Source organism: Camelina sativa, chromosome 9 (genome assembly GCF_030686135.1).
Source record: "Camelina sativa cultivar CO46 ecotype springtype chromosome 9, ASM3068613v1".
Lineage (NCBI taxonomy): Eukaryota > Viridiplantae > Streptophyta > Magnoliopsida > Brassicales > Brassicaceae > Camelina > Camelina sativa.
In genome coordinates, this window is record NC_141888.1 from 31924934 (window position 1) to 31949168 (window position 24235).

The 24235-nt window shown below is 39.5% G+C and overlaps 6 protein-coding genes across 8 annotated transcripts; 3 read left to right on the plus strand and 3 right to left on the minus strand.

The window, feature by feature from the left end:
• Positions 1-406: 406 nt before the first annotated feature.
• On the minus strand, positions 407-3394 carry LOC104712262 (putative leucine-rich repeat receptor-like protein kinase IMK3). Its single transcript, XM_010429115.3, has 2 exons — positions 1304-3394; positions 407-1211 (listed from the first exon to the last, which is right to left on the minus strand). Exons 1-2 carry the CDS (start codon positions 3036-3038, stop codon positions 580-582), a joined length of 2367 nt encoding a protein of 788 aa, XP_010427417.2. The 5' UTR covers positions 3039-3394; the 3' UTR covers positions 407-579.
• A 2252-nt stretch (positions 3395-5646) lies between these two features.
• LOC104712263 (PRA1 family protein B1) lies at positions 5647-6694 on the minus strand. The gene has a single exon (XM_010429117.3). The coding sequence runs from the start codon at positions 6540-6542 to the stop codon at positions 5913-5915; it is 630 nt and encodes a 209-aa protein (XP_010427419.1). The 5' UTR covers positions 6543-6694; the 3' UTR covers positions 5647-5912.
• Positions 6695-8258: 1564 nt separating this feature from the next.
• LOC104712264 (tRNA (guanine(37)-N(1))-methyltransferase 1) lies at positions 8259-12045 on the plus strand. The gene is made up of 11 exons (XM_087466556.1): positions 8259-8678; positions 8912-9009; positions 9097-9201; positions 9570-9630; positions 9841-9916; positions 10026-10512; positions 10609-10728; positions 10813-10956; positions 11305-11411; positions 11551-11625; positions 11737-12045. Exons 1-11 carry the CDS (start codon positions 8584-8586, stop codon positions 11791-11793), a joined length of 1425 nt encoding a protein of 474 aa, XP_087322682.1. The 5' UTR covers positions 8259-8583; the 3' UTR covers positions 11794-12045.
• LOC104712265 (uncharacterized) lies at positions 12033-14688 on the plus strand. The gene is made up of 9 exons (XM_010429119.3): positions 12033-12449; positions 12790-12951; positions 13184-13254; positions 13484-13537; positions 13697-13960; positions 14061-14123; positions 14223-14291; positions 14377-14422; positions 14505-14688. Exons 1-9 carry the CDS (start codon positions 12416-12418, stop codon positions 14570-14572), a joined length of 831 nt encoding a protein of 276 aa, XP_010427421.1. The 5' UTR covers positions 12033-12415; the 3' UTR covers positions 14573-14688.
• Positions 14689-14820: 132 nt separating this feature from the next.
• LOC104712266 (protein RETICULATA-RELATED 6, chloroplastic) lies at positions 14821-18622 on the plus strand. 3 transcript variants are annotated; one of them, XM_010429121.3, is made up of 8 exons: positions 14864-15669; positions 15758-15887; positions 16257-16787; positions 16882-16989; positions 17191-17739; positions 17872-17985; positions 18113-18267; positions 18365-18622. In XM_010429121.3, exons 1-7 carry the CDS (start codon positions 15008-15010, stop codon positions 18260-18262), a joined length of 2244 nt encoding a protein of 747 aa, XP_010427423.2. In that variant the 5' UTR covers positions 14864-15007; the 3' UTR covers positions 18263-18267; positions 18365-18622. The 3 variants fall into 3 exon arrangements, with proteins under 3 accessions (XP_010427422.2, XP_010427423.2, XP_010427424.2); XM_010429122.3 differs by having other exon boundaries at positions 18413-18622; XM_010429120.3 differs by having other exon boundaries at positions 14821-15669; positions 18113-18622.
• Positions 18623-18862: 240 nt separating this feature from the next.
• On the minus strand, positions 18863-22748 carry LOC104712267 (eukaryotic translation initiation factor 3 subunit C). Its single transcript, XM_087466555.1, has 4 exons — positions 22366-22748; positions 22064-22107; positions 20241-21980; positions 18863-20007 (listed from the first exon to the last, which is right to left on the minus strand). Exons 2-4 carry the CDS (start codon positions 22082-22084, stop codon positions 19096-19098), a joined length of 2673 nt encoding a protein of 890 aa, XP_087322681.1. The 5' UTR covers positions 22085-22107; positions 22366-22748; the 3' UTR covers positions 18863-19095.
• Positions 22749-24235: the final 1487 nt, after the last annotated feature.

A 24235-nucleotide genomic window follows, 5' to 3' on the forward strand; every position in this document is an offset into this window, starting at 1 on the left:
TTTATATTTTTAATAATTAATTGTGTAAAGTACTGTATCAGTGTGACAAGACGAAAAAAAAAGAAAAATATCACTGTTACTGGTGGGGCAAGTGCATTCTGATTCATTTTTGTAAATGTAGTAGAATACTAAAGCGCGTGATGTTTTCCAAAGTTAGGGGAATATACTTCTCTGCCAACTTTGTTTGTGTTTTGGCTATAAATTGTGTTAAGCATTTCATTCTTATATAAAGATACATATTGGTATTTTGGTTAGATAATGTTCTCTTCTTTTTAGTGTATGTGCCCATTTCAAACTTACCTACACTTTTACAGTAGTTAGTGTTGAATCTCATATCTTGTAAGTTAACCCAAATTTCACATTTGAATTTTTCACTAATGCTCAAGAGACGGAGGAGACGGCTTGGTGAAAGAGAAGAAACATGACCAGTTTACACTATTTACAAACACAAACTGATGACGAAAGTGGTTCAAAACACTGAAACGAACAAAGAAAACAATACTTGGAAGAATTAAAGAATTGCAAAATCTCTACTATTACAACATTCCAATAACTACCAAAATTCTCCACTCCTTCTTTCTATTGGCTTGTAGAAGCAGAAGCTTCAGGAACATCAATCAACGACGGTTCAGAGGTTGTTGTTGTTGTCTCTTCAGGTCTAATCTCTCCGAGTTGTGTCATCACTTGTTGAGCTTCCGGTCTTGTTGATGGTGTTGGATCAACACAATGCAACGCCAGTTTCAGTGTATTCAATATCTCATCACCCATTGTGTTCACATCATTCAACAGCTCCAAATCGAAAACCTCATTAGTCCACTCTTCTTTAACCGCTGTTGCAACCCATTGAGGCAAATCCACACCGTTTAAGGCCTCACTCGGTGATTTACCAGTCAAAAGCTCCAATATGATCACACCGAGGCTGTACACATCGGTTTTCGTGTTGGCTTTCTTCAGCTTGGAAAGCTCAGGTGCTCTGTAACCTAACGCACCAGCTGTTGCAATCACGCTTGATCCTGCTGCTGCTGTCATCAGCCTTGAAAGACCATAATCTGAGATCTTGGCGTTGATGTTCTCATCCAGAAGCACATTGCTTGATGTTAAGTTTCCGTGGATGATATTTGCGTGCGTGTGAAGGTAGAACAAGCCACGAGCCATTCCCTTTATTAAACTCATCCTTATAGGCCAATTGATATGAACATCTGGTCCTCTTGCTGCGATTTCAAACAGAGTTGCAAAATGTTAATATCGTAGCAAAAGTACACAACTTTGAGTCTATTCTAGCAAAAGAAACTATCAAACTTACCATGGAGGAATGTGGCTAGACTTCCTCTAGACATGTAATCGAAGACAACAAGCTTCTCTCCTTTAGGGCCTAAGTAATAAGCTCTAAGTGCAAGGAGATTCGGATGCCGGATTCTTCCCAATACATTAATCTCATTCTCAAACTCCTTCTGGCTTTTGGTGATCTTTTCTCTCAACCTCTTCACTGCAACTTGACTTCCATCTTCAAGTGTAGCTTTGTAAACTGTTCCATAAGTGCTTTTCCCCATAATCTCTGCTGTTGCACACAAAAGATCATCTGCAGTAAACGCCATTGGCCCATCAAAATGAACCAGCTTCCCTCCGTTTTCACCTCCAACTTCAGCTTCCCCTCCTTTCTCGGTCTTTGCAGCTGCAGTTCCAGGTCCAGCCTCTCCGCCCTTAGCTTTGGTTTCATTGACTTTCTTCCTCAGCAAGCAACATAGAACACATACAAGGATAAGCATGACTATGAGGAGTGCTCCAGAAGCAATGAGAATGATGTCTTTGATACTCAGATTCCTGTGAGATGATTTCTTTTCTTTTTCAGGAGACGGTGAGGGAAGAGTTGGACATGGCGTCGAAACGCTGTATCCACAAAGCTCTAAGTTTCCGACGAAAGAGGAGGCATTGAACTTTTGGGACAAGGGAGTAGGAACAGGACCAGATAAGTTGTTATAAGAGACATTGAAGAAGCTAAGGCTATTCAGATCAGAAATGGAATTAGGAATCTCTCCGGTAAGTTTGTTTTGAGACAAATCCAGATGTGTAAGAGAAGAAATGTTTCCTATAGTTTCAGGGATCTTGCCACCTATACTGTTACTGCTAATATCCATTGTTCTAAGCTTAGTGAGTTTGCTAATCTCTGAAGGTAGGGTTCCACGGATCCTATTATGACTAAAGGAAAACTCTTGCAGCTGAACTAGGTTGCAGAGTGAAGATGGGAATGGACCAGTGAGAGAGTTGTGATCAATAGATAAGACACGGAGACTAAGAGACTTACTACTCCAAGTATCTAAGATTGGACCAGAGAGGTTGTTATGGTCAAGAGCAAGAAACTGAAGAGAAGAAGAACGAGAGAGACTCACTGGGATCTGACCAGAGAGTGAATTGAAACTGAGGTTAAGCCTAAGAAGCTTAGAAGAGTCAGCAAGATTCGGTGGGATTATCTCAGAGAGCAAGTTATGACTGAGATCAAGCGTTTGAAGGAAACGTGAAACACCGAGAGAAGCAGGTATAGAGCCAGTGAGACGGTTGTTGAAAAGCTGGACACCTCTGAGATTAGGAATGAGTCCCAATGACATTGGAATCGAACCTCCAAGGTTGTTGTCGTGCAGACTAAGCTTACGAAGAGCTTGAAGCTGTCCTATCTTCTCAGAGATTCTACCTCCAAGACTCTTCCAAGGGAGTTGAATCACAATGACTTGACCTTGAGCACATTTGATTCCAGACCAGCCACCAGAGCAAGCACTGGATCCAGAACCGTTCCAGCTTCTCAAGAATCCTCTTGGATCAATCAGCTCTTGCTTAACTGCTTGAAGACCTTGGTAATCAGCTTGTGTGATCACTACACCGTCCCAGGCTTGGCTTGAGCTGGGAGGGACGAAGAAGACGAGGAACACGATTAGGTGAAGGAGAAAGCAGCTTCGAAGTGAAGCCTTGGGTTGATCAATGTTGGTGTTGATCATACTTAAAGAATTGAAATCAAAGAGAGCTTGGTTTTGGGTAATAAACTCCATTAGAAGAAGAGAGAAGAAGAAGATTTGAGAATAGTTTATGAGTGAATAGAAGCTTTGAGGAGGATGGAACAGAGAAAGAATTTGGAATTGAAAGAGTTTTGTAAAGAGAGAGATGGGTTTCGTTGGGAAAGAACAACACAGCACGTGACCATCTTAGAGAGAGAGAGAATCTTGATGAGTGTTTCTTTTATCTTCTAGTGAGAGAGAGAGAGAGAAGGGGGGGGGGGAGACAAAGATCAGGTGATGGCAATAAGAGGTTGGGGGGTGAGAACAGTGGCTCTCTGCTTCTTTGCCTATAATACTACATGAGCCTCCAACGGCTAGTTTCATTTATTCGTGTTAATTAATTAGTGTTTGAAACACTTTTGTTTTGTTCGATGGGTTTTGGTCACTCTTGCTCTCATGTCATTTTGTTTAACGGTGTTTGTAAATTATTACTACTACTACTACTAACTACATCAAAATGTCATTGGGAATTTTTTTTTTTTTTTTTTCTAGGATTTTGTAGGTCTTGTTAAATGCATAAAGGTTGGTTTTATAGTATCAAAAACGATAAAATCATCAATCACAATACAAACACAATGTTGGTTCTGACAAAGATTTAAATCATTAGAAAAAACAATTTTTTTTTGATTTTGTCAAAGAGTATTTTATCATGATTCAAATTTGAACCAGTAATATGATAGTTACATTCAAATTTACTCGGTTAATTTTGTAACTTTTGTGATTTCTTGGATTAAAAAAGAAAAAGAAAAACTCTGTTATCTTAGTAGTAGTTTAGTTTGTATGTGAGGTCAACATTATTTAATTTTATTCCAAATCTAAAGAGAGAGAGATCAAAGTAGAGTTCGTCTGAACTGAATAAAGTACAAAAATAAAGCAGACAACATACATTATTTTAAAATTCTTTGTTTGTTTTTTGTTTTGCAGACCAGCTTCGTTTAGTGCGCCGGAGCTGCCCTTATGGACGGACACGGACAATGAACCGCTCCTTCACTTGTTCTCCTAACGGCTATATTTTGCTGGGACCTACAAGCCATGGATCACTCACACTAGTGAAGCCCATACTTAATGACTATAGTGCCCCTCTAAATTGGGAACTAGTAAAGGTAGTTTTTAGTTTAAGAAGAAGGAGACACACGACTTTGAATCTTGAAAGTGAAACTTTTTCCCGTTTTACAATTAAAAATGAAAAGAGGAGAAGGCTGTGTGCCGTACGAGGTTATTATGCTATTGTTTACGTTGATCTATCTTTCCTCTTTTTTTTACTTATGCTAGTTGCTGATTGGTTGGTAAGACGCGTATCGCGCTGGATGCCTGGATCTAACTCGTTAGACATGAAGCTTTTTAAATTAAGAAAACTCTTACCTATACATATTCCAATTCAAACACATCTTCTGAATCATAAACCAAATATGACCATTTCTTTTGAAAACATGTCATCTATTATGGTTGCAAGAATAAAAGTTTGGAGATTCTTACCTTAAACTTAAATGATGTCATATATTGTAAATGCTATCACCAACAATTGTTTGTCTCAAATAATTTTTGCATAAAGTTTGGAGGAAAAGAAACAAGATGATTTTTGAAGGGAAGTTTTATCAAGCAGATAAAGCTGTAGCTAAAGAAATTACATTAAAGTGGGTTCTCTTTGAAATATTTTTAGACCCTGGAATTGAAGGCCAATAATACTATACCAGATTACCCAATTCTCAATCACAAAAATAAAGTTCAATCAATCTTTCGAAGTTAACTAAACACAAACCAATAACCATCGTACGTACACCAAAGCTTGTCCTAATTTTGTGAACAAATTAACCAACTAATAACACCCTACACTTTTCATCGGATCACATTGTCTTCACCAAATCTCTTTTAACAGTAGTAAGTGCTATATTTCCAAAAGTGGGGACTATGAGCAAACTGCAAACTGATTCTAGTTTGATAGACAAATTTCGTTTCCATATATCATGAAATCCGACTTGCCCACCATATAATCTACATACACAGCTGGATCTAACCTAGCTAGTTAATTTTGGCCATCTGATAAAGCTTCAAAAAAGGGAAAGCAAGACAATCATATCTATTCCATCCATAAAGCATGAAAGATTCTCAATTCAAATCACAAAACAAGTGAGCAAAAATAGGAGATAACTGCAGTTAGTGAAGAAGTAGCCACTATACGATCAATGTAACAGCTATGAATACTACACTAACAAGCGCAAAAGATCCTATGGGGTTTGACACCGAAAATAGCACAAAACTCAAATAAGAAGATGACGGAACAACTGTTAAAAGAATTTCACCAGTCCTACCCGAAAGCGCTGTTCTCTAAGTGACTGGCTACTATCCTCTACTAGCCACAGTGAAATGGATCATTATACAAGGAACATGCACCACACATAGACACTCTAGTTAGTAGTACTCTACAGAAATCACCTATTTGTTACTCTATAGCATTTTGAAACTACTAAGTTTTTCTAGCTAAGTGCTTCCAGATCAAACTATTCTGTCACTTAATCTCCATTAAACATGCTAAGGAACTCTGAATGCAAATAGAACATTTTGGTTAACAATGCTCTGAAAAACTGATTGAAAGGAGATGAGATTTTAACAGTGAATCCCACGATAGCAGAACAATAGAGAAAGATCAACTTTGAGTATTCTACATCTGAGCATAAGAGTAAAACAACACAAGAAGAAGCAGATATTGCAACCAAAAAATTCGTAGTTCTAAATCTGTAGAGCTTCATTACGAATCAACATTCAAATCAACAACACCAAATCCCTAAAATCAGTACCGAGTTACCAATCACAACTGTAATTAAAAGGCACGAATACTCATCTCAACGAGATCTGAATCGAATCCAGCTCTTAAACTCTCCCGGAGACAGCTGCAGCAGCTGAGGTAGCAGAACCTCCAAGGAATGAGAGCAATCCAGCATTGGCAGGCTCTTGATCGTCCAAGAATAGATCATCCGGAACCACAAACGCACCGTGTACGCAAACAATCGCAACACCAACCATAAGCGCAGAGGTTAAGAGAGATCCAACGCTCGTCATAAACACGACGACGATCGTAGACAGCACAAGAGCAAGCAAGGTCTCTCGATCAGAGAAAGTGCGACCGAAGACGACCAATGGCTGATCTGATGGCCGGAAGAGGTAAAGGAACATCCACGCGCTTAGTAGACCGAGGAGGACGAGAAGGGAGAGAGGATGAGAGAAAAGCGAAAAGGCGAGCACGAGGGAGACGATGGCGACGTAGTTCACCTTGAAGTAGGCGAGATTTTTCCTGATCCGGGACAAGGCGTCGGTGAGAGATTCAGGACGAGCCATGGAGCTTCGATCGACGAGCTCCGTCCACGGACGACGCTGTGACAAGCCATCACGGATCGAGGTGGAGAGGCGTGAGAAGAAAGTTCGGAAGGCAGGTGTGTTGATTGGTGGCTGAGATTGAACAGCTTGCTGATTTGTGACAGGTAGCGTCGGTGGAGTTGCCATGGCGGTGGCGCGTGAGGTTGATCTGGCCGTGAGGTTTCCGATCCGAAAGTGTGAACCAAAAAATCAAGAGTTGTGTGTAGTAGTTTCTGAATCAGAAAGCTCGTGTAGATTAGATATTTTAGAGCATGTGGTCCCTCAAATATATTAATCTTATTTTCAGAGTTTCTTAATTTTGGTACAAGTATTGGTGTCCTTAAATAATTGGTTCCCCGTAAAAATAAATATTTTTTTAATATTTAAAATTAAATATTTAAATTAATAAGTAAAAATCATATTAAAGTTTAAATTCAAATAAAACATATAACATTAATATTAATAATATAAGAAAATTACAAAGTTACAAAAATTAGTTTGTGGATTGAGGTTGGGCAGACCAGGGTGCAGCATAATAGTTTGTGGAAGAAATTGCTGAAACAGAGAAACAAGTGGTATATGAAAGTTGAAACAAACTCAAAATCGGAAAAGAAAACGCTAACAAAGAACTGGAAACATAACATGTAAAATTAGCAACTCAAGAAAGAAACCTAACGAAAAAGAAAAGTTAACATGACCAGTAATATTTATCATCTCTCATTCACAAAAATTAAGCAAGAAAATGACAGCATTCACAAAAAGCATAATTATTTTCAAGCATGAGGGTTAGTAACTCAGCTACAAGCCTAATAACCTAGTCAGTTATCTGTAATTGGCTGTTATAACCACCTTCACCAAATTTATAAGTCCTATTGTAGAAAGCAGTAGCAAACCAACTATAATATACCTGGCCGCAAGAAAAGAGTTCTGATATCAAAGGTTCAAAGTATCTTATCAGTTATCAGTACAACTACATCTAGAAAAAAAACAAAGGGGGATAGGAGGGACTTACGAGTCCCTTGAGAAGCACCGTTAAGCGTTATCTGAGGTCTCTCCATTTTCAAGTGGCTTCCACTTGTGTTAACTTCACGATTAGGCCACTGATGTGCCACAGAAGCTTTACTCGCTTCAGAAACAAAGGGTAAAGAAACAGTCACAACGCCTGTAGATAGAGATTAAATGGTTTGTAAAAAAAATGCAGAGAGTATGATTAGTCGTACCAACCTGGAGATGCAACACTACCGTTTGCCTGTGACAATGCAGATCCAGCAGATACAGTAGAGGTAGGATTCCTTTTTACTTCTTCCATCTGGACAAAATTTGAATGAATCCATGATGAAAACGTCACACAGAAAATCACATTTCTCAACAAAACTATAACCAATTGGAATGAGCAATTTCAAAGAGATGAAGAAAAAAAAAGGCATTACCTTTCGTTTACCAAGAGATAGCTTCTCGGAGATAGTCAGCTTAGGTGCTCGGAACCCTAATCTCTGGTCTTGAAGCTTACCATTCAAACCCAAATCTTCAATCACAGCTTTAACATCATCCTTACGGAGAATATCATCAGGGTTAAACTCCTGACACAATCCAGCTAATTAATATCCTAGTCTTTACAAGATCAACGAATCAGGTTGTGATGTTAAAACTAAGTATCAAGTCAAAACTAATTCAACCAAGCACTAAACAGAATCTAAGCATCCAAGGCAGCTGAGGAAACAATACTTCGAATAACGAAATCGGGCATTTTTTTGTACCATTTTTTTGTCACAAATCAAAATTCGAATAACGAAATCGGGCATGGAGAATATGAATTTCACGGATTTATAAGAAGTCGAATCATACCGTGGAAACATTGTTGTTGACTCTAGTTGACGGAGACGAAGATGATGAAGAAGGACGGTGCGATGCACATGGTCTTAGGGCCCGAGTTGAGCCGGCCCAAAACCTCAAAGTCAATGGTTCGACTCCTCTTTTTGCTGTTTTTTTTTTTGGGATCAATATTTTCTATTTTTTTTAATCAAACCCTAAAATAGCGAGAGTGTACGACTAAACCTTGACGGCTTTACTGACGGAGGCCACGGTTTGGGTGATTCCTTCGTTCTTCTTCTCCCGCCGATTTCTTCGCTCGGCTCTTTCTTCTTGTCTTTTGGATACTTGACCATTGTAAAACGACACCGTAAGCACCATGTTTGATGAAAGCAAGTTCGATGTCGATCTCAAGCTGTGGGCTCTTAGAATTCCTCGTGAACTCTGTAAAAGTGCAACTCGCATTCTCAATGGGTACGTTTCTTCTGTAATAACTCAAATTATTGAGCTGAGGATCTCCAAAACTTCAAATTCAAAGAATAATAAGTTCAATGAGAAAGTGGAGTAAGCAGCCATATTTAGATTAAAAAAAATTGACAACTTATTGAATCAAGATTGTAGGAGCTGATGTGTATTGCATTGCCTTTTTAGTGTGGTTTGTGTTCTTATTGATGAAAAGGAAGTTACTTGGTTTGATAAACGTGTAGATACATGATCAACATGCCACGGATTAAGCCTATCACTGAAGATCCTACCTGTGAAAAGACTCGTTTGGTGATATTGTCCGAAAACGTTAAAAGTGCTGGTAAGAGTTCATTCTTTATCTTGGGAATGTGTCTAGGTAATAGTGGGATTATTTGTACTAACCAAGTCTTTCTTTGTTATAGGACAGATTTGTCGGAGATACCGGAGGATAAACTTAACCAGCTCAAGAAAGTAAGTGAACTTGAAGTTGTTCCTCATTCGGTCTCTCTTGGGTATTCCTATTGGAGTGCAGGTAAGACAACAAATTCATTAGGAAGATTCTTTCCATTACCGTCTCTATTTTGGAATTAACAGGACGTTTAGAAGAGCTAGTTTTCCTGCATGCTATCTTTTATGAGCTTTCTATACATATGTACGAGAAAGTTGGTTAACCATTTCCTTGTAACTATTGTTGGTTTAGTCGCCAATTGGTTTGTGGTACCCTGACATTTGCCCCATTTAATTGGTTATTGCTAAGGATGTGAGAGAATCCGACTCATAGGCTGTTCGTAAATGGTCTAACGGATTTTTTTGGTTTCTATTAGCCTTGATTCTTGTTTCATTAAGTCCTTATCCTGTTTAGGTGATTTGAAACCTTCTGATATTGTTCTTTTCTTGCAGATCACGTATTGAAGCAGATTCTGCCAGATGGAGTGGATATACCTTCATCTTTTGAAACAATAGTTAAGTACTATCTGTTTACTTTTTTAACTCAACAACCTAGATTAAAATAACTCTGTTTGCATGATCTAGCAATTTTTGTGTGCATTTGTTGTAACTTATTTCTATCTAGTCTGCAACTTAAAGACTAATGGGTACATTTTCTTACTAAGTTTTGAAGTAGTATGATTCCTCTCTCAAGAGAACCAACATCTCTTTGCTTACTACGTGCAGGTCATATTGCCCACTTAAATCTACATGATGAGCTCCTTCCATTCAAAGATGTTATAGCAAAGGTTATTTACGATGTAAGTTTTTGATGTTTTTTTAATGATAGCTTTTTTTTTGTTTGATAATTGCATCTCGTATCATTACAACAAATGCATCTAACCTTCTGGTGGTCTTTTATATTTGTAGAAAAATTATCCAAGAATCAAGACAATTGTGAATAAAGTTGGGACTATCAGTAATGAGTTTCGAGTTCCAAAGTTTGAAGTGCTAGCTGGGGAAAATGATATGGAAACAGAAGTGAAACAATATGGGGCAAGATTTAAGCTGGACTATGGCTTGGTATATTGGAATTCTAGATTGGAGCATGAGCACATGCGGCTTTCATCTTTGTTTAAACCTGGAGAAACCGTGTGTGATATGTTTGCTGGTATTGGGCCTTTTGCTATTCCAGCTGCGCAAAAAGGATGCTTCGTTTATGCAAATGATTTAAATCCAGACAGTGTTCGGTACTTGAAGATCAATGCAAAGTTCAATAAGGTTGATGATTTGATTTGTGTGCACAATATGGATGCTCGTAAGTTTTTCTCTCAGTTGATGACGGTGTCAACTTGTGAGGGTAATCTGCAATCAATGGCTGATGATAAAACAAAGGAAGCAGTCGTGAGTCAAGGAGGTAGTTCTTTTGATTTAAACTATATTTTTTTGCATTATAGTTGGCATAAAGAATAACTTTTAACAGTGGGTTTCTCTTTATTGTGCTTTACCATAGCTGAGACTAATCTTGAAGATAAAAATGCTGGAATTAGTGGAGAGGAGATACATGAATCCAATGCAAGCATAAATGATGCTCTTGGTGCAATCAAGAAGCCATCTAGTATTATAAAGACAGGTAAGAAATGTCTCTCTAAGACATTCTATTCGTAAATATTGCCTTGGGGATCATCACGATTCACAAGCATATTATTGACTGCAGAAAATGGGGTAGGAAAAGACTGCCAGGGTATAGAAGGACACGCAAAGAAGAGGTTGAGACAAACATTGCTTCCAATTGCAAAGCCGTGGGAACATATCGACCATGTTATTATGAACCTTCCAGCTTCTGCCTTGGAGTTTATAGGTATGCTATCTATGATTCTAGATTTTTGTGTTAAATTAGGGAGTAGAGTCTTGCGTAAGAAATTGCAGCTCATAAATTATCGATCTTGATTCAGTATACTGTTATGCTGTTTATGTTATATAATACCATTGTGATGTTGTTTACGTCATGTGAAAAGAGAGTTTCATCAACTATATTCCGCATTCGCAAGTTCATTAGGACCAGGTTCAATATTAATAGAAGATGCATTACGTTTTAAGGCTTAAATGTGTGATTTGTTCTTCAATCCTAGTTAGAAGTAATAAAGGAACTCATGATTTGTTCTTTTCATATTACTATTGCATATAAGCGCTGTAATTGTTTTTGCAGATTCTTTTAGTAATGTTATTCAAAGGAAGTATTGGAAAGGACCTCTTCCTTTAATTCACTGCTATTGCTTTATTCGTGCAACCGAAACCACAGAGTCTATAATTGCAGTAAGTATCAACCACTCCCTCCTGCTTGCCCCTTCTAGTTTTGTTTTCTTCACTACTATCATATCTTGATACCAAAGATCTGGTAGCATTTTTTGGCATGCCTTAAAATCTGAAATACAGCTTGTGTGACATTTTAAAGGAAGCTGAAACTGCTTTGAAGTTCCATATAGAAGATCCAGTCTTCCACAAGGTCAGAGATGTAGCTCCAAACAAGGTAAGATCCCACTCATCTGTTTTTCTTTTAGCTTGAAATTGATTTTTGGTAGATTATCAAAAGAGAGACCATCTCTAGTTCCTGAGCATGGATATTTTTTTAACTTTGCAGGCGATGTTTTGTCTAAGCTTTAGACTACCTGAAGCATGCTTGAAACAAGAAGAATAGAAGACATTTTTAGGAATCGAACAGAACCAGAAACACCTTTGAAATCTCCTCTTTTTTGTTTTTTTTTTTGGTATCGTAGTATATCAGGAATCATTAATGAATGAGATGACCGAGTCTTCTTGTGTCAAAGAGAGTATTGTTGTATTGTAGCAGTTTAAAGTCATTTTCTACAAATGATTGAACTGAATTGTTGAAGATTCAGGCTTGGTTTTATACTGAGAGGTCCTTCCATTGTTTTTACCTTCGCACAAATCAGTCTTGTTTGTTGATTGATTCCATGTCAAGTAAGTTCATAGAAGATAGCTCAATAGTATTGACATTTGCAAAAAGACTGTTAAAAGAAAAAGATGAGAAGCACATAAGAAAAAAAGCCTTTGTTAATAATAGACCCATTAGAGTACGCTTTTATCCCAGGCGCACGCTAGCAAGAACAGTGACTGACCGTACTGTAGATGCGGCGGACGGAGTAACCAAAGAAGAAGAAGGCCGCTCAAAATAATTAAAGTTGCCCAACCGTCATCTTCCTTAGCTCAACTAACCCAATTTTCTATTTTTGGCGTTAATTCAACCAACCCAAAAACCTTCTTCTCCTTTCTCTAAAGCTCACGCTTTTCTTCTTCCAATGGCGTCTTCTGCAGCTCTCGGATCTCTTCATCGTGAGTGTCTCTCTCTGGCTCTGTCTCGTTGCTTTCCTTCCTTCGTTGAGTAAAATTAGAAACAGAGGAGCATGAGTAGAAATGCATAGATTCAAGCTATCAGTTAGTGACGTTGTTGCTTCTTAGAGTGTATTATCCGTTCTTAAGGTTTACTGTTTGAGGTTTTCATGTTTTGATAGATCCGATCTTTTTGTGGCAATTGGTTGTTGTGGTGACTGAATTAGGTTTCGATTTCGGATCTTGAATGTCTAATTTTGTATCAAAGACGCATTTTATTTTCCTCTTGATGGTTCCTTTGGATTTTAGTCTCAAGTGGGAATTTTCTCGCTCCATTTTGCAGAGACTTTAGGGTCACAGAGTGAGCTTCACTTGCTTTCTGGAAATTGGTCTGCTTCTGGTACTTCTTGTGTACCACGGTGGAGATTATCCAACAGGAGCAGCAATTACACGCTTGTGTTACGTGCAAAGGCCTCTAAAACTTCGACAACAACCAAAAGCGATGGTGAGTTTCCGCAATTCTTCTACATGTTTGTTATTGCTGGTTGATGCCTTTTTGACTGTTTGGATTGTAATGGTTTGCCTCATCACTTAGCTTAACACGTTCCATTGGCTAAGTATGTTACTAGTCTCCTAAGGCTAGCTGTAACTCTTCATCTTTTCCAACTGTCTTGGAACTATGAAATAGAGTGATGTGAATATTAGAACATTTTCTTTTCTTTCCTCAACTTTTGCAGATTCATCTGATGCAACTGTGTCAAACGGGAAGAAATCTGTTCGAAGGACAACTTTCCCGAAAGAAGTGGAGGTTTCTTCTTTTGCCTTCTTTGGGTTTTAGATACAGTATTAGGTATTTTAGCTTATAAGTTTGGTAGGTGATGATTTGACGATGTCCTCAAATATGCACTTTCTAGATCGTCAGGATTTTGGATGCATAACTTCAGGCAATCTACTTTTTGGATGCATAACTTCAGTCTGGGCCTTTCTTTATCTATCGTTTGATGAATTGTATGTTTTTTCTTTCTTCAATGTTGCAGACACTGGTTCACGAGATGTGTGATGAGACTGAGGTTGCTGTCCTGAAACTCAAGGCAAGATACTCTGGCGTTAACTTTAAACTTCACTGTTTTTGTAAACTATTCTTTAACGCTATGACGAAGACAAGTGCATGTTATTACTACTAACAATGGAGCTGATTCTTTAACGTAGATTCCAACAATTACAATTTCTGATGCTTTTTTTCACTGCAGGTTGGAGATTTCGAGATGAACCTAAAACGGAAGATTGGAGCTACCACAAACCCCATTCCTGTGGAGGATATATCTCCAACCGTAGCACCTCCAATTCCTTCTGAGCCCATGAATCAATCGGTTTCCTCTGCTCCCAGCCCATCTACAGCAAAACCGTCTGAAAAAGTATCTCCATTTATGAATACATCATATGGGAAACCAGCAAAGTTGGCAGCTTTGGAGGCATCTGGATCAAACAATTATGTTCTAGTCAAATCTCCCTCAGTATGAGATCCATCTCCTAATTAAGTATTGGTTTCCATATCCCTTTCTCGCATTCCTTCTTGTTTAATTTGATATTTGTTTCTTCTTCTCTTGTCAAAAGGTTGGCGAGTTTCACAGAAGCAGAACTGTAAAAGGAAAGAAACTATCTCCTAGCTGCAAAGAGGTAAATAACTCTACTAAACTCTTTTTCTTCTCTTACAATGAAAACACAAATAAGATTTAAGATTATTCACATCCTAATAAGCGAAAATGTATTCCTCAGGGTGATGAAATAAAGGAAGGCCAAGTGATTGGATACTTACATCAGTTGGGAACAGAACTTCCAGTGACGGTAATAGCTTAAGCTGCTAATATATCCATCTCTTCTTTGAAACTATCAAATCAAGACTCATTGTTCTTTGCTATTTATGGAACAGTCGGATGTAGCTGGGGAAGTCCTCAAGCTTCTTTCAGATGACGGAGGTAAAAATTTTGAGCTTATATAAACATTCAGAAATCATATAAGAAAACTGATAAAATCATGCTTCTTTTCATATGCAAACAGACTCCATAGGTTATGGTGATCCTCTGGTTGCGGTCTTGCCATCGTTCCACGATATCAACATCCAGTGATATATGATGGTTTCTTTCAGAGTTTCAGTTCCACAGCAAATGAGTAAAACCTTCCTCATCCCGAGACTGTACTATTCGTCTTCTTCTTCTCTCCTATGTTTGTAATCTGTTTAGTTGCAAAGAGTCTTGTGTTGATCTTTTGATCAATGAGTGGGACGTAAACATTATGTTTTTTTTTTGGCTTATCGGATTTTTGTCACAAGACTCCGAAAGAAGTATGAATTTTCCTGCGCCAGAAAAAAATAATTGCGAATGTCTTACATAAATGACGTGGCTTATCTTATCTTCCCCGATCATCATATAAAATCAAAAATTCAGATGAAAACTGAATTAAAATTAAAATTAAAATTCTTCCCTCATTCGTATCGCAAGAGCAATGTGTGAAGTAGTAAGCTGACGTGTACAAAACGGAGCTCCCTCTGCTCTTCCCTGAGAATGAAACTCACGGCTACAAATGATCTCTTCGTTTCTCAACCATTATTATTTCACTGCCCTTGCTCTTCCTCCTCCCGTCCTCGCCGTCATCGTTTCCATGGCCTTCATTTTCCGATCAACCTCGCTAATGATAAAAACAATTCTCCATCCATCGTTGCTCTTTCCGATTCCGATCTTCTTCCATCCCGAGCCGCCTTCTCTCGCCGCGCTCTTCTTCTCACGCCGCTTCTCGCTTCCGCTGCTTCCTTGATTCTCAAGCCGTCTGTCTCTTTAGCCTCCGAGGAGAACTCTTCCGCTACAGTGACTTCGCCTGCGGAATCACCAGCTCCTCCTCCTCCTCCTGCGACCGCCGCTGCTCCACCGCCGCCGTCTGTGAATAAGGAAGAGACTATAACCTCGAGAATCTATGATGCGACGGCGATTGGTGAGCCGATGGCTATGGGAAAAGATAAGAAGAAAGTGTGGGAGAAGCTGATGAACGCGAGAGTTGTGTACCTCGGCGAAGCGGAGCAGGTGCCTACCAAAGACGATAAGGAGCTTGAACTCGAAATCGTTAGAAACTTGAAGAAGAGATGCGTTGAGAGCGAGCGTCAAATCTCTGTGGCACTGGAAGCGTTCCCTCTTGATTTGCAGGACCAGCTTAATCAATACATGGATAAGAGGTTTTGCTACACCTACACATTCTAATTGCAAGCTCGAGAGTACAGCGTAATGTAATTTTCGTGATCGTGAGTATTGTTTTGGTGGCAGGATGGACGGAGAGACATTGAAGTCTTATGTGACACATTGGCCGCCTGAACGCTGGCAAGAGTATGAGCCTCTTTTAAGTTACTGTCGCGATAACTCTGTTAAACTAATTGCTTGCGGCACTCCTCTTAAGGTAGAGTCTTTAATGTATTTGGATGTAGACATGTAGTTAACTGTTTGGTTTGGTTTGGTTTGGTTTGGAATCTTTCGATGATCTTTTGTACTTCAGGGCTAATTTGCAAATCCTTTTGATTATGCTGCTTGATTTTCATTGTTCTTATTCGGTTCTAGAGTGGTGTTAGATTTGGTATTTTTGAATAACACTCTTGGATACACTATGTTTATGGGACTAATTACAATCTTCATAGTGTAAGTGGCATGAATTTGATTTTGATCATTTCTACTGAATATGGACATGTTAAGAGAGTGAGCTTTTGATCAATATTGCTTTTAATTGTGACTCTGATAAGAAGTTGACAAAACTTTGCTTACTCTTATGTAGGTTTTAAGAACTGTCCAAGCAGAGGGTATTCGTGGTCTTTCAAAGGCTGAGCGTAAATTATACACTCCCCCTGCTGGTTCTGGGTTTATCTCAGGATTTTCCTCATTCTCACATAGATCTACATTCGATATGAGCCTCCCGACGCAGATTGTTCCGTTTGGACCAAGCTCTTATTTGTCGTCACAAACAAGAGTTGTTGAAGACCATACTATGTCACAAGTTATTTTACAAGCAGTAGCAGATGGAGGGGGTACTGGTCTACTGTTGGTTGTGACAGGGGCAAGTCATGTTGAGTATGGTTCAAGAGGAACGGGTTTGCCAGCCAGGATCTCAAGGAAGTTTCCAAAGAAAAACCAAATTGTTGTATTACTTGATCCTGAAAGACAGTACTTGCGAAGAGAGGGTGAAACTCCAGTTGCTGATTTCTTGTGGTATTCTGCAGCAAGACCCTGCAGTAGAAACTGCTTTGACCGAGCAGAGATCGCTCGAGTAATGAGTGCAGCTGGAAGAAGACGAGATGCCCTTCCACCGGTAAGATTCATATGGTTTGCTTTAATTATATTGACGAACTGCACCCTTGTATCTGAAACTCTCTTATCAATGGAATCTATTCCATGCTTTCCAGGATATTCAAAATGGATTAGACCTTGGTCTGGTGTCTCCTGAGGCTCTGCAGAATCTCTTTGATTTGGAGCAGTATCCTTTTATTTCTGAGCTTACTCAGCGGTTCCAGGTATATTTATTTTGGATGATATTTATTTTGTGAGATGTTTGCATGGAATATTTATGCTTTCTGCTCTATATTGATATAGCAGAGCTTACCAGTCTATCCATACATTACTTGTCCTATATTTATCTCCCAGAGTTGATAATATCCTGAACAGTTAAGTGGAATTTCAATAATGATGATTCACTGTGAATTGTTGTGATACAGGGTTTCCGAGAAAGGTTATTGGCAGATCCTAAATTCCTGAATAGGTTAGCTATCGAAGAGGCTATATCAATAACAACCACACTAATAGCACAATATGAGAAGCGGAAAGAGAATTTCTTTGAAGAAATTGATTATGTTATAACTGATACAGTGAGAGGATCAGTCGTTGATTTTTTCACAGTTTGGCTTCCTGCACCAACTTTGTCTTTTCTTTCATATGCTGACGAGATCACTGGACCAGACAGCATAGAAGCCCTGAGGAGCCTCCTAGGATCAATACCTGATAATGCATTTCAGAAAAGTCTTGCTGGAAGAGAGTGGAATCTGAATCTTAGAATTGCTTCAGTTGTTGTTGGTGGCTTAAAGCTTGCTGGTGTTGGGGTTGTTTCCAGTTTTGCAGCTGTGGGAGCTTCAAATGCATTGAATTCGGTACGAAACCTCATTAAACCTGAGTTGGTCGTTGCTCAGAAGCCGAAGAGGTCTCCTCTTCTGAAGACGGCAATGGTTTATGGAGGTTTTCTGGGAACATCTGCAAATCTTCGTTACCAGGTATAATGACCCATGCTGCTTGACAGTGATGGTGTATGTATGTTACTTCTTTGTCTTAGCTAAGGAAGAGCATTGATGAAAGAGATTATGATTTGATTGATGTCTCTGACATGAAAGTATCTTTATATGCAGATAATTGCTGGATTAATAGAGCATCGCCTTTCTGATGAACTTTCTTCTCAGCCTCTACTTGTAAATACAATTTCTTTTGTTGTCAGGACACTTAACTCATATTTCGGAACACAGGTCAGAGTTACACGCCTGTATATTTGGTTTCTTTTATTTCCTTTGCTCTTTTTTAAGCTTAGTATCCTGAACTCTTATTTTGGAAGTACTTTGGACTTTATCCCAACTTTTCATGACAATGTTGCAGCAATGGATTGATCTAGCACGCACGACAGGTCTGCAGACTCAGAAAAGCATCCCAGCCTCTAAGGAAATTCCAGAGGCTTTAGAAGAACCTACGGTGGAAAGCGATACTACTACTGAAGAGGAAAGTGTTGACAAGCTCAATAATCGATGATGCTGGTGAGGCTACCCCACTAGTTATCGATTAATAGTTGTTCGTCAAAAGCTTTAGATGGTAGAAATGAGCTTAGTAACTTCTAAGCAATCATTTGTCTAGGATGATGGGAAGCTGTAACACTCTTAGTTGACAAATACTTTTGCACAGGAGTTGGAGATGGTATCTCAGCTGGCAATAAGTTGTGGTCCAGAAATTCATTGTGAAGTCGGGAACAAGAATTTAGCAAACCTGTTTGTGTATGAGTCGGCTGTTTTTTTGTTTAGACACATAGTATCTTGTATATGTCTCCTTTCTCGAATTAAAGGCTTTGTCAATGAGGCTTTCGTTAGTTACTAATACACAGAAAAATCAGGAATCTTTGTTCATGCAGTGCAGATATGTTGAGTGTAATCACCAATTGAAAGAATGCTTTGAAGGTCATCCATGTGACTCGACATCAATATCTGATAAGTAATATCATCAGGGATGTTCAGGATGAGAGTTTAATCAAATACACTGTATCGAGAAGAAGAAAACTAAGCAAACAAAGATAATAATCCTACAAAAACAAAACCTGCAAGCATGAGAAACAATGAGTCTTCTTCTTTTCCACAAAAGTGACGCAGAAAAAAACTTATTAAACTTTCCAATAAAGCATTCTTAAAAGTATTTTTCAAACAACTGCCAATATCAAAAAGAAAAGAAAGAGTCACAATGAGGGAACTTGCGATGAACGAACATCTCTTAGAAAGAACAATTCGATAACAAAAAGGAATTAAAAACATAACAAAAAGTCTTTTAAGTAGAGAGCCTAAGGTTCAACACTGCCTGCAGATTTCTCCTCATCCTCTTTAAGCACGAAGACCTCTGTTAAGACTCACCATACGGCTTGAGCCATCCATTTGCATACCTCTGTTTCCTGATCCAACTCTTCCTGCATACCCTCCTCGGTTCTGCCCCGACCACTGACCATTTTGTCTTCCTCCACCATACCCGGATCTGTTACCTTGTCTACCTTGTCCGTAATTTGCCTTGTCTTGCCAATATCCACCACCACCTGATGCTGCTCCTGCATAGTCCTGATTGTTGTCCCTTCTCCTTGAAGTCAGATCCAGGCCACCTCCACCGGTTCTAGATTCCATTGCCCTTTCATTGCTCTCTGCCAAAATGGAGAGTTTCTCGGTTAACTGGAAAGCCAATGACTGTAATCTGCTGTGTTGCACTTCATGGAAGACAATGCACTGAGTTGGCTGGTCCCAGCTTGCATGAAGTTCCTCATTAATCATCATCTTGCTCACAATGCTGTGGACCTGTGCCTCAGGAACGTCAAACATCTTGGCCAGCTGATCAAGACTTAAGGACTCATAGGAGCTTGAGTATGTGAATAGGTAAGTCCTTAGAGCCTCTTCTTTGATCCTATCTTTCACCATATCGAGGATGCTGTCACGTTTCTTGAGCAGCCTCCACACATCAAGAGAGTTCAAAACTTCAAACGCCTTTTGGAAATCCCCCTTGGTCAGAGCTCTGGTGGCTGCCATGACGTGGTCACGTACATTCTCAGGTGGTGCAGTGAATGCTTGCCTTTCACTGATCTCGAGCAGCCGGCGGAAATTCTTGCTAATCACCCTGCGTTTGGCATCGTGCGAGTTTGCAGCCATGTTTGGAACTTCAAGTAGCATGGCACAGATGAGATGAACTGCCTCCAGGAGCTCGAGGTTAATGTGCATATGGTACGGCATTTGTCTTCTCCTCTCCATCCTTTCCTGGTAAAACCAAAGAAATTTTAATATCAAATATACACTGAACGAAACAACAACATGACCAAGAATCCAAGCTAAAAAGGAGAAAATGGATTGCGTAAAATGGAAACAAAATGAAAAACCCCAAAATGTAACGGTGCTTGTAATCATGTTTCAGTCAAAACTATATGCTCATAACAATTTATTTTCACATTCTATTAGTATTAGAAGACCGAAATCAGAAAATAAATAATTACCTGCTCTGGGGTTTTCTCATGGTATCGGCTTTGCGAGACACCTTGGGCAAGCAACTCCCTCACTCTTTGACCAGAGTACAGCTCAGAGAGGCAGCTATGGGACTCAGTGATCATACCAACCCGGAAGGCGCAAAGACCAAGCTGCGCCATGGTCCTGTTAAAGAGAATCTGTGTTGAGATGTCCATGTGCTGGACGTTGTCTTGCAGATGACTCATCAGCAACAGGTCTCTAGCAGTCACAAAGTTGTCCATTAAAGCATGGTGATTGATATCACATAGCATTGCACGGGCTTTGGTCCGCTCATCTCCATTTCTGTAGATAAGGGACACAAGAACGTCCATCATAGCTCGGCTACTCTCTGGGAAGGTAGGCTTACGAGGAACAACCTCCGGAACAACAATGAATGAAATAGTAGGTCCACTTTCCTCCTCAGTTTCTTCTTCTTCTTCCACCAACTCGGCCAATTTTCTCATAGCATCATAAACTTCCTGGGGCTTGTAATATATAGACTCAACTCGTCGTAAGGCTACCTTTGCAGCAGCTTTTAAATCACCCATCCGCTCGAAATAGTCCTGGATGTTCTGAGCAAGGGCCAAGAACATGGGCTCATCCCTCAGTCTCTCAACATACTCACGGGTGTGAGGATCAATGCATTGCAAACTCTTGAAAAACTCAGTGTCAATCCTCTCCAAGAATGCAACCAAGTTTCCCCAGACCCGAATTTTTCCATCAAAATCTGCTGGCTTTGAAGTTTCATTCTCATCAGGTTCAATTGTGTCATCCACAACAATGTTATTGTACTTGACAAGAATGTCCAGTATGGTGAGCATGTTAAGCACGCATTTCTTCCAGACATTGATAGGCATGTGCCCACTGAGACCTGGATTCACATCAAACTGTGCTGAAATAACGCTAAACAAGATTTCAAGCTTCTGCGCAGGAGTCTTGGCAATCTTTGTCAAGTGTGTAAGCTGATCAACTAGCTCAAATCGAGCAGTGCCTTTTTTCCCACGAGCAGCCACAATTTCCTTGAACTTCTTGTTGACCCAGTCCCAAGTAATTTCTTTTGGATCTTTGTTGATCAGCTTCTCCATAAGCCTATCTTTCCTGCTCAGCATCTTCTCCCAGGTGAGATTATCAGTAGGTTCCTCAATCTCCCCTTCAGACCCAGGGTCATCGTTAGGATCATCCTCAGAATCAGGGTCAGTCTCATCATCCTCTGTATCCTCGTCCTCATCAGGCTCTTTCTCATCCTCAACTTCTGGAGACTCGCGGTATTTGTTGATATCGTCTTCGTACAGCTTGTTGTTCTTCTTCAATTTCTGTTTCATCGAGTTCAAAGCCTTGGAGTTACTAGTGCTCATCTTCTTCTTTGCTTCCTTGTTGGCCAAAGCTTCATTCAAGAAATCCTCCAACATCACAAGGGACTTGATATACAAGGTGGGAGCCTTGACAGCCTCTGTAATCCTCATAACCTTCTCAAGCTGTTTGTTGATCTTATCAAAGCAATCTTGGAGGGTGCACCAATCATTGATCCTCATAGCATTCTTCATCTGGTCAACGGTGTTGGTCATCTCCTCAAAACGTTTATCTTTAGCAGGCTTAACCACACGCTTGGTATCAACATCATCATCAGACTCACTGCCACTTTGAAGGTAACGGCTATCGACACCACCGTTATCCTGAACTTCCGGAACCTCGTCTTCAATATCACTCTCATCTTCACTATCACTTCCACCCTATGAACATTAACAAAAAACTCATTAAGAAACCGAAGCAAGTAAAGAGAGTTTACAAATCAAAGAGGTCTAACGAAGGAAACCTGAGTGAAAAAACGAGACATCTTCTTTAGCTGGAAAGGTTAACCTGATACACCAAAATAGTAACCAATTTCAATAGTGAAACAGATGATAAATCCATTCAGTAACCAATCTGAATAGTGAAACCGGTGATAAATACAGCCAGATTATACATATATGAAAGCGTAAACAAAATCAAATCAATTCCAAAAACCTTGTCCATAATCAGATGATTTTGAACGACCTAATCGTATCACAGATACAGATACTACACCGAAATCGAACCGAAAATTTTGTCCAGCGAGATGAGGAATAATGAAATTACCTGATTGAGACGATGGAGATGGAGATTTGCGAAGGGAGATGCTTGAGGAGGAGGGCTCACGAATCTAAGAAAGAAAGAAAAATGCTGTGGAGAAGAAAGTGTGTAGCCGTCCAAGGCGATAAAAAGAGAGATCAAAATATATAATTAGGGTTTCGTCATTTACTCATTTAACCGGATTCGATTTGATTCTATTTCCTAAACCGAAACTGAAAATAACCGACTTAAAATTTCTCCAGATCGGATTTTATTTACAAACCGACTTACTCGAACCAAGACTACTTGAAATAGTGATAGTTAAACCAATGAAATAACCGATTTCTCTAATCCTTCCCAATTCTCTAATCGTAAAATATTTGATGTTAAAAAAAAAAAGTTTTTATCACAACGATCGAAACTTTGGCTGTACCAATAAAAAAAAAAAAATCCCTATATTAGTAAAAAGAAGTACAACTTCTACTTATACATAAACTAGTCTACCACTGTCACTTACATTAGAAAACAATATAATTAAGGGTAGATTAGTCTTTAAACATGTGTTGGGTCGGGTTTAATTTTTTTAATTACCCGAGATTTATCAATCGGATATATGAGATGATGTGTTTGAGATGTACACCCCGAAATTAGAGTATTGGACCTATTGGTCTATTGGATACCGATTCAAACGGGTATGGTTTTTTTTTTTTTTTTTTTTTTTTTTTCAAACATTTGCTTTCATTCCATTAAAGAAGATAACAAATACGGAACAAGGAGGATTCTGAGAATCCATTGTTTAAAACAAACTTGAAATGGGTATTCCCCAATGCCAAAATAACAAAGCAGCAAAGATAAATAAGGTAGATAAGGTTAATCGACAATTGATTCCTGAGAGCTTTGAGCCAAAAGCTATGAAGCATATTGGTACATGTGAGGTCAAGGATTGTCGATACTTCTTCCATGATGGATGAAGAGATTGCCACTGTCGTAATAACATGACGAAGTAGCGTTGAGTAAAAGGGCAAAGCTGTGATTCTCGCCGGCATGAGAAGAGCTACAGAGTGTAGAGCTTTGACAAGGGTTCGAGCAGGGATCGAGATGCTCTGATGCTTAAGGTGGTTCACTAGTTTTGCCGAGACATGAGACCTGGTCGACAAACCATAGCCATAGACAATGCTCGGACGAATTGGAATCGGGAACCAAATACCACACAAACTCAAACAATAAGGTTCATAAATCAAAGCCTTAAGGAATACTTCTACCAGGGTTTTCAGAAGATGGAAGTTCCGCCATAGTAACAACAGTGAATTACTTCTCCGATGGAATCCATAGGCATCGTAATCTTGATCACACCGTCGACTAGGTTTTAACTTCGACAATTTAGATATGAGGTCTTACCTGGGCTTTAACGGATTTGGAATTGAGGCACACTTATTGGGCTTAATTAGTTGGGGCCTTAATGGGCCAAAAACTGATTGAGGGTCCACTAAGGGAAACCCTAATCGATCTTTGGCTATCAACAGAGAGAGACCAAGGCGGCTGGCCGGAGAGGGTTGAAAGTTTTGCCTTGAACACGGGCTCATCGGAAGTACACGATGCATCAATAGTTTGGTATGAGTTTGGTCTGATGTTACGGCGGGGAGGCAAGAAGACTTACTCGTTTTAGATTGTTTAGCAGTTGCCCCCAGAAGAAGATCGCCTTGCGCCGTCGACGTCTCCCCTGAGCATGGCGCATCTACTGGTCCAAGAGAGATGCCTCCTGCCAGTAACGAAGCCCAGGGTGAGGGTTCTTCAGGGGTGAAGTGAAGTACAGATCGAGAAAAATTTCAGATCTAAAAGGAGATCGGATTTTTGTAACTCGCTGACTTGCAGATGCTTCTGTTCTTGTGGTGCGGAT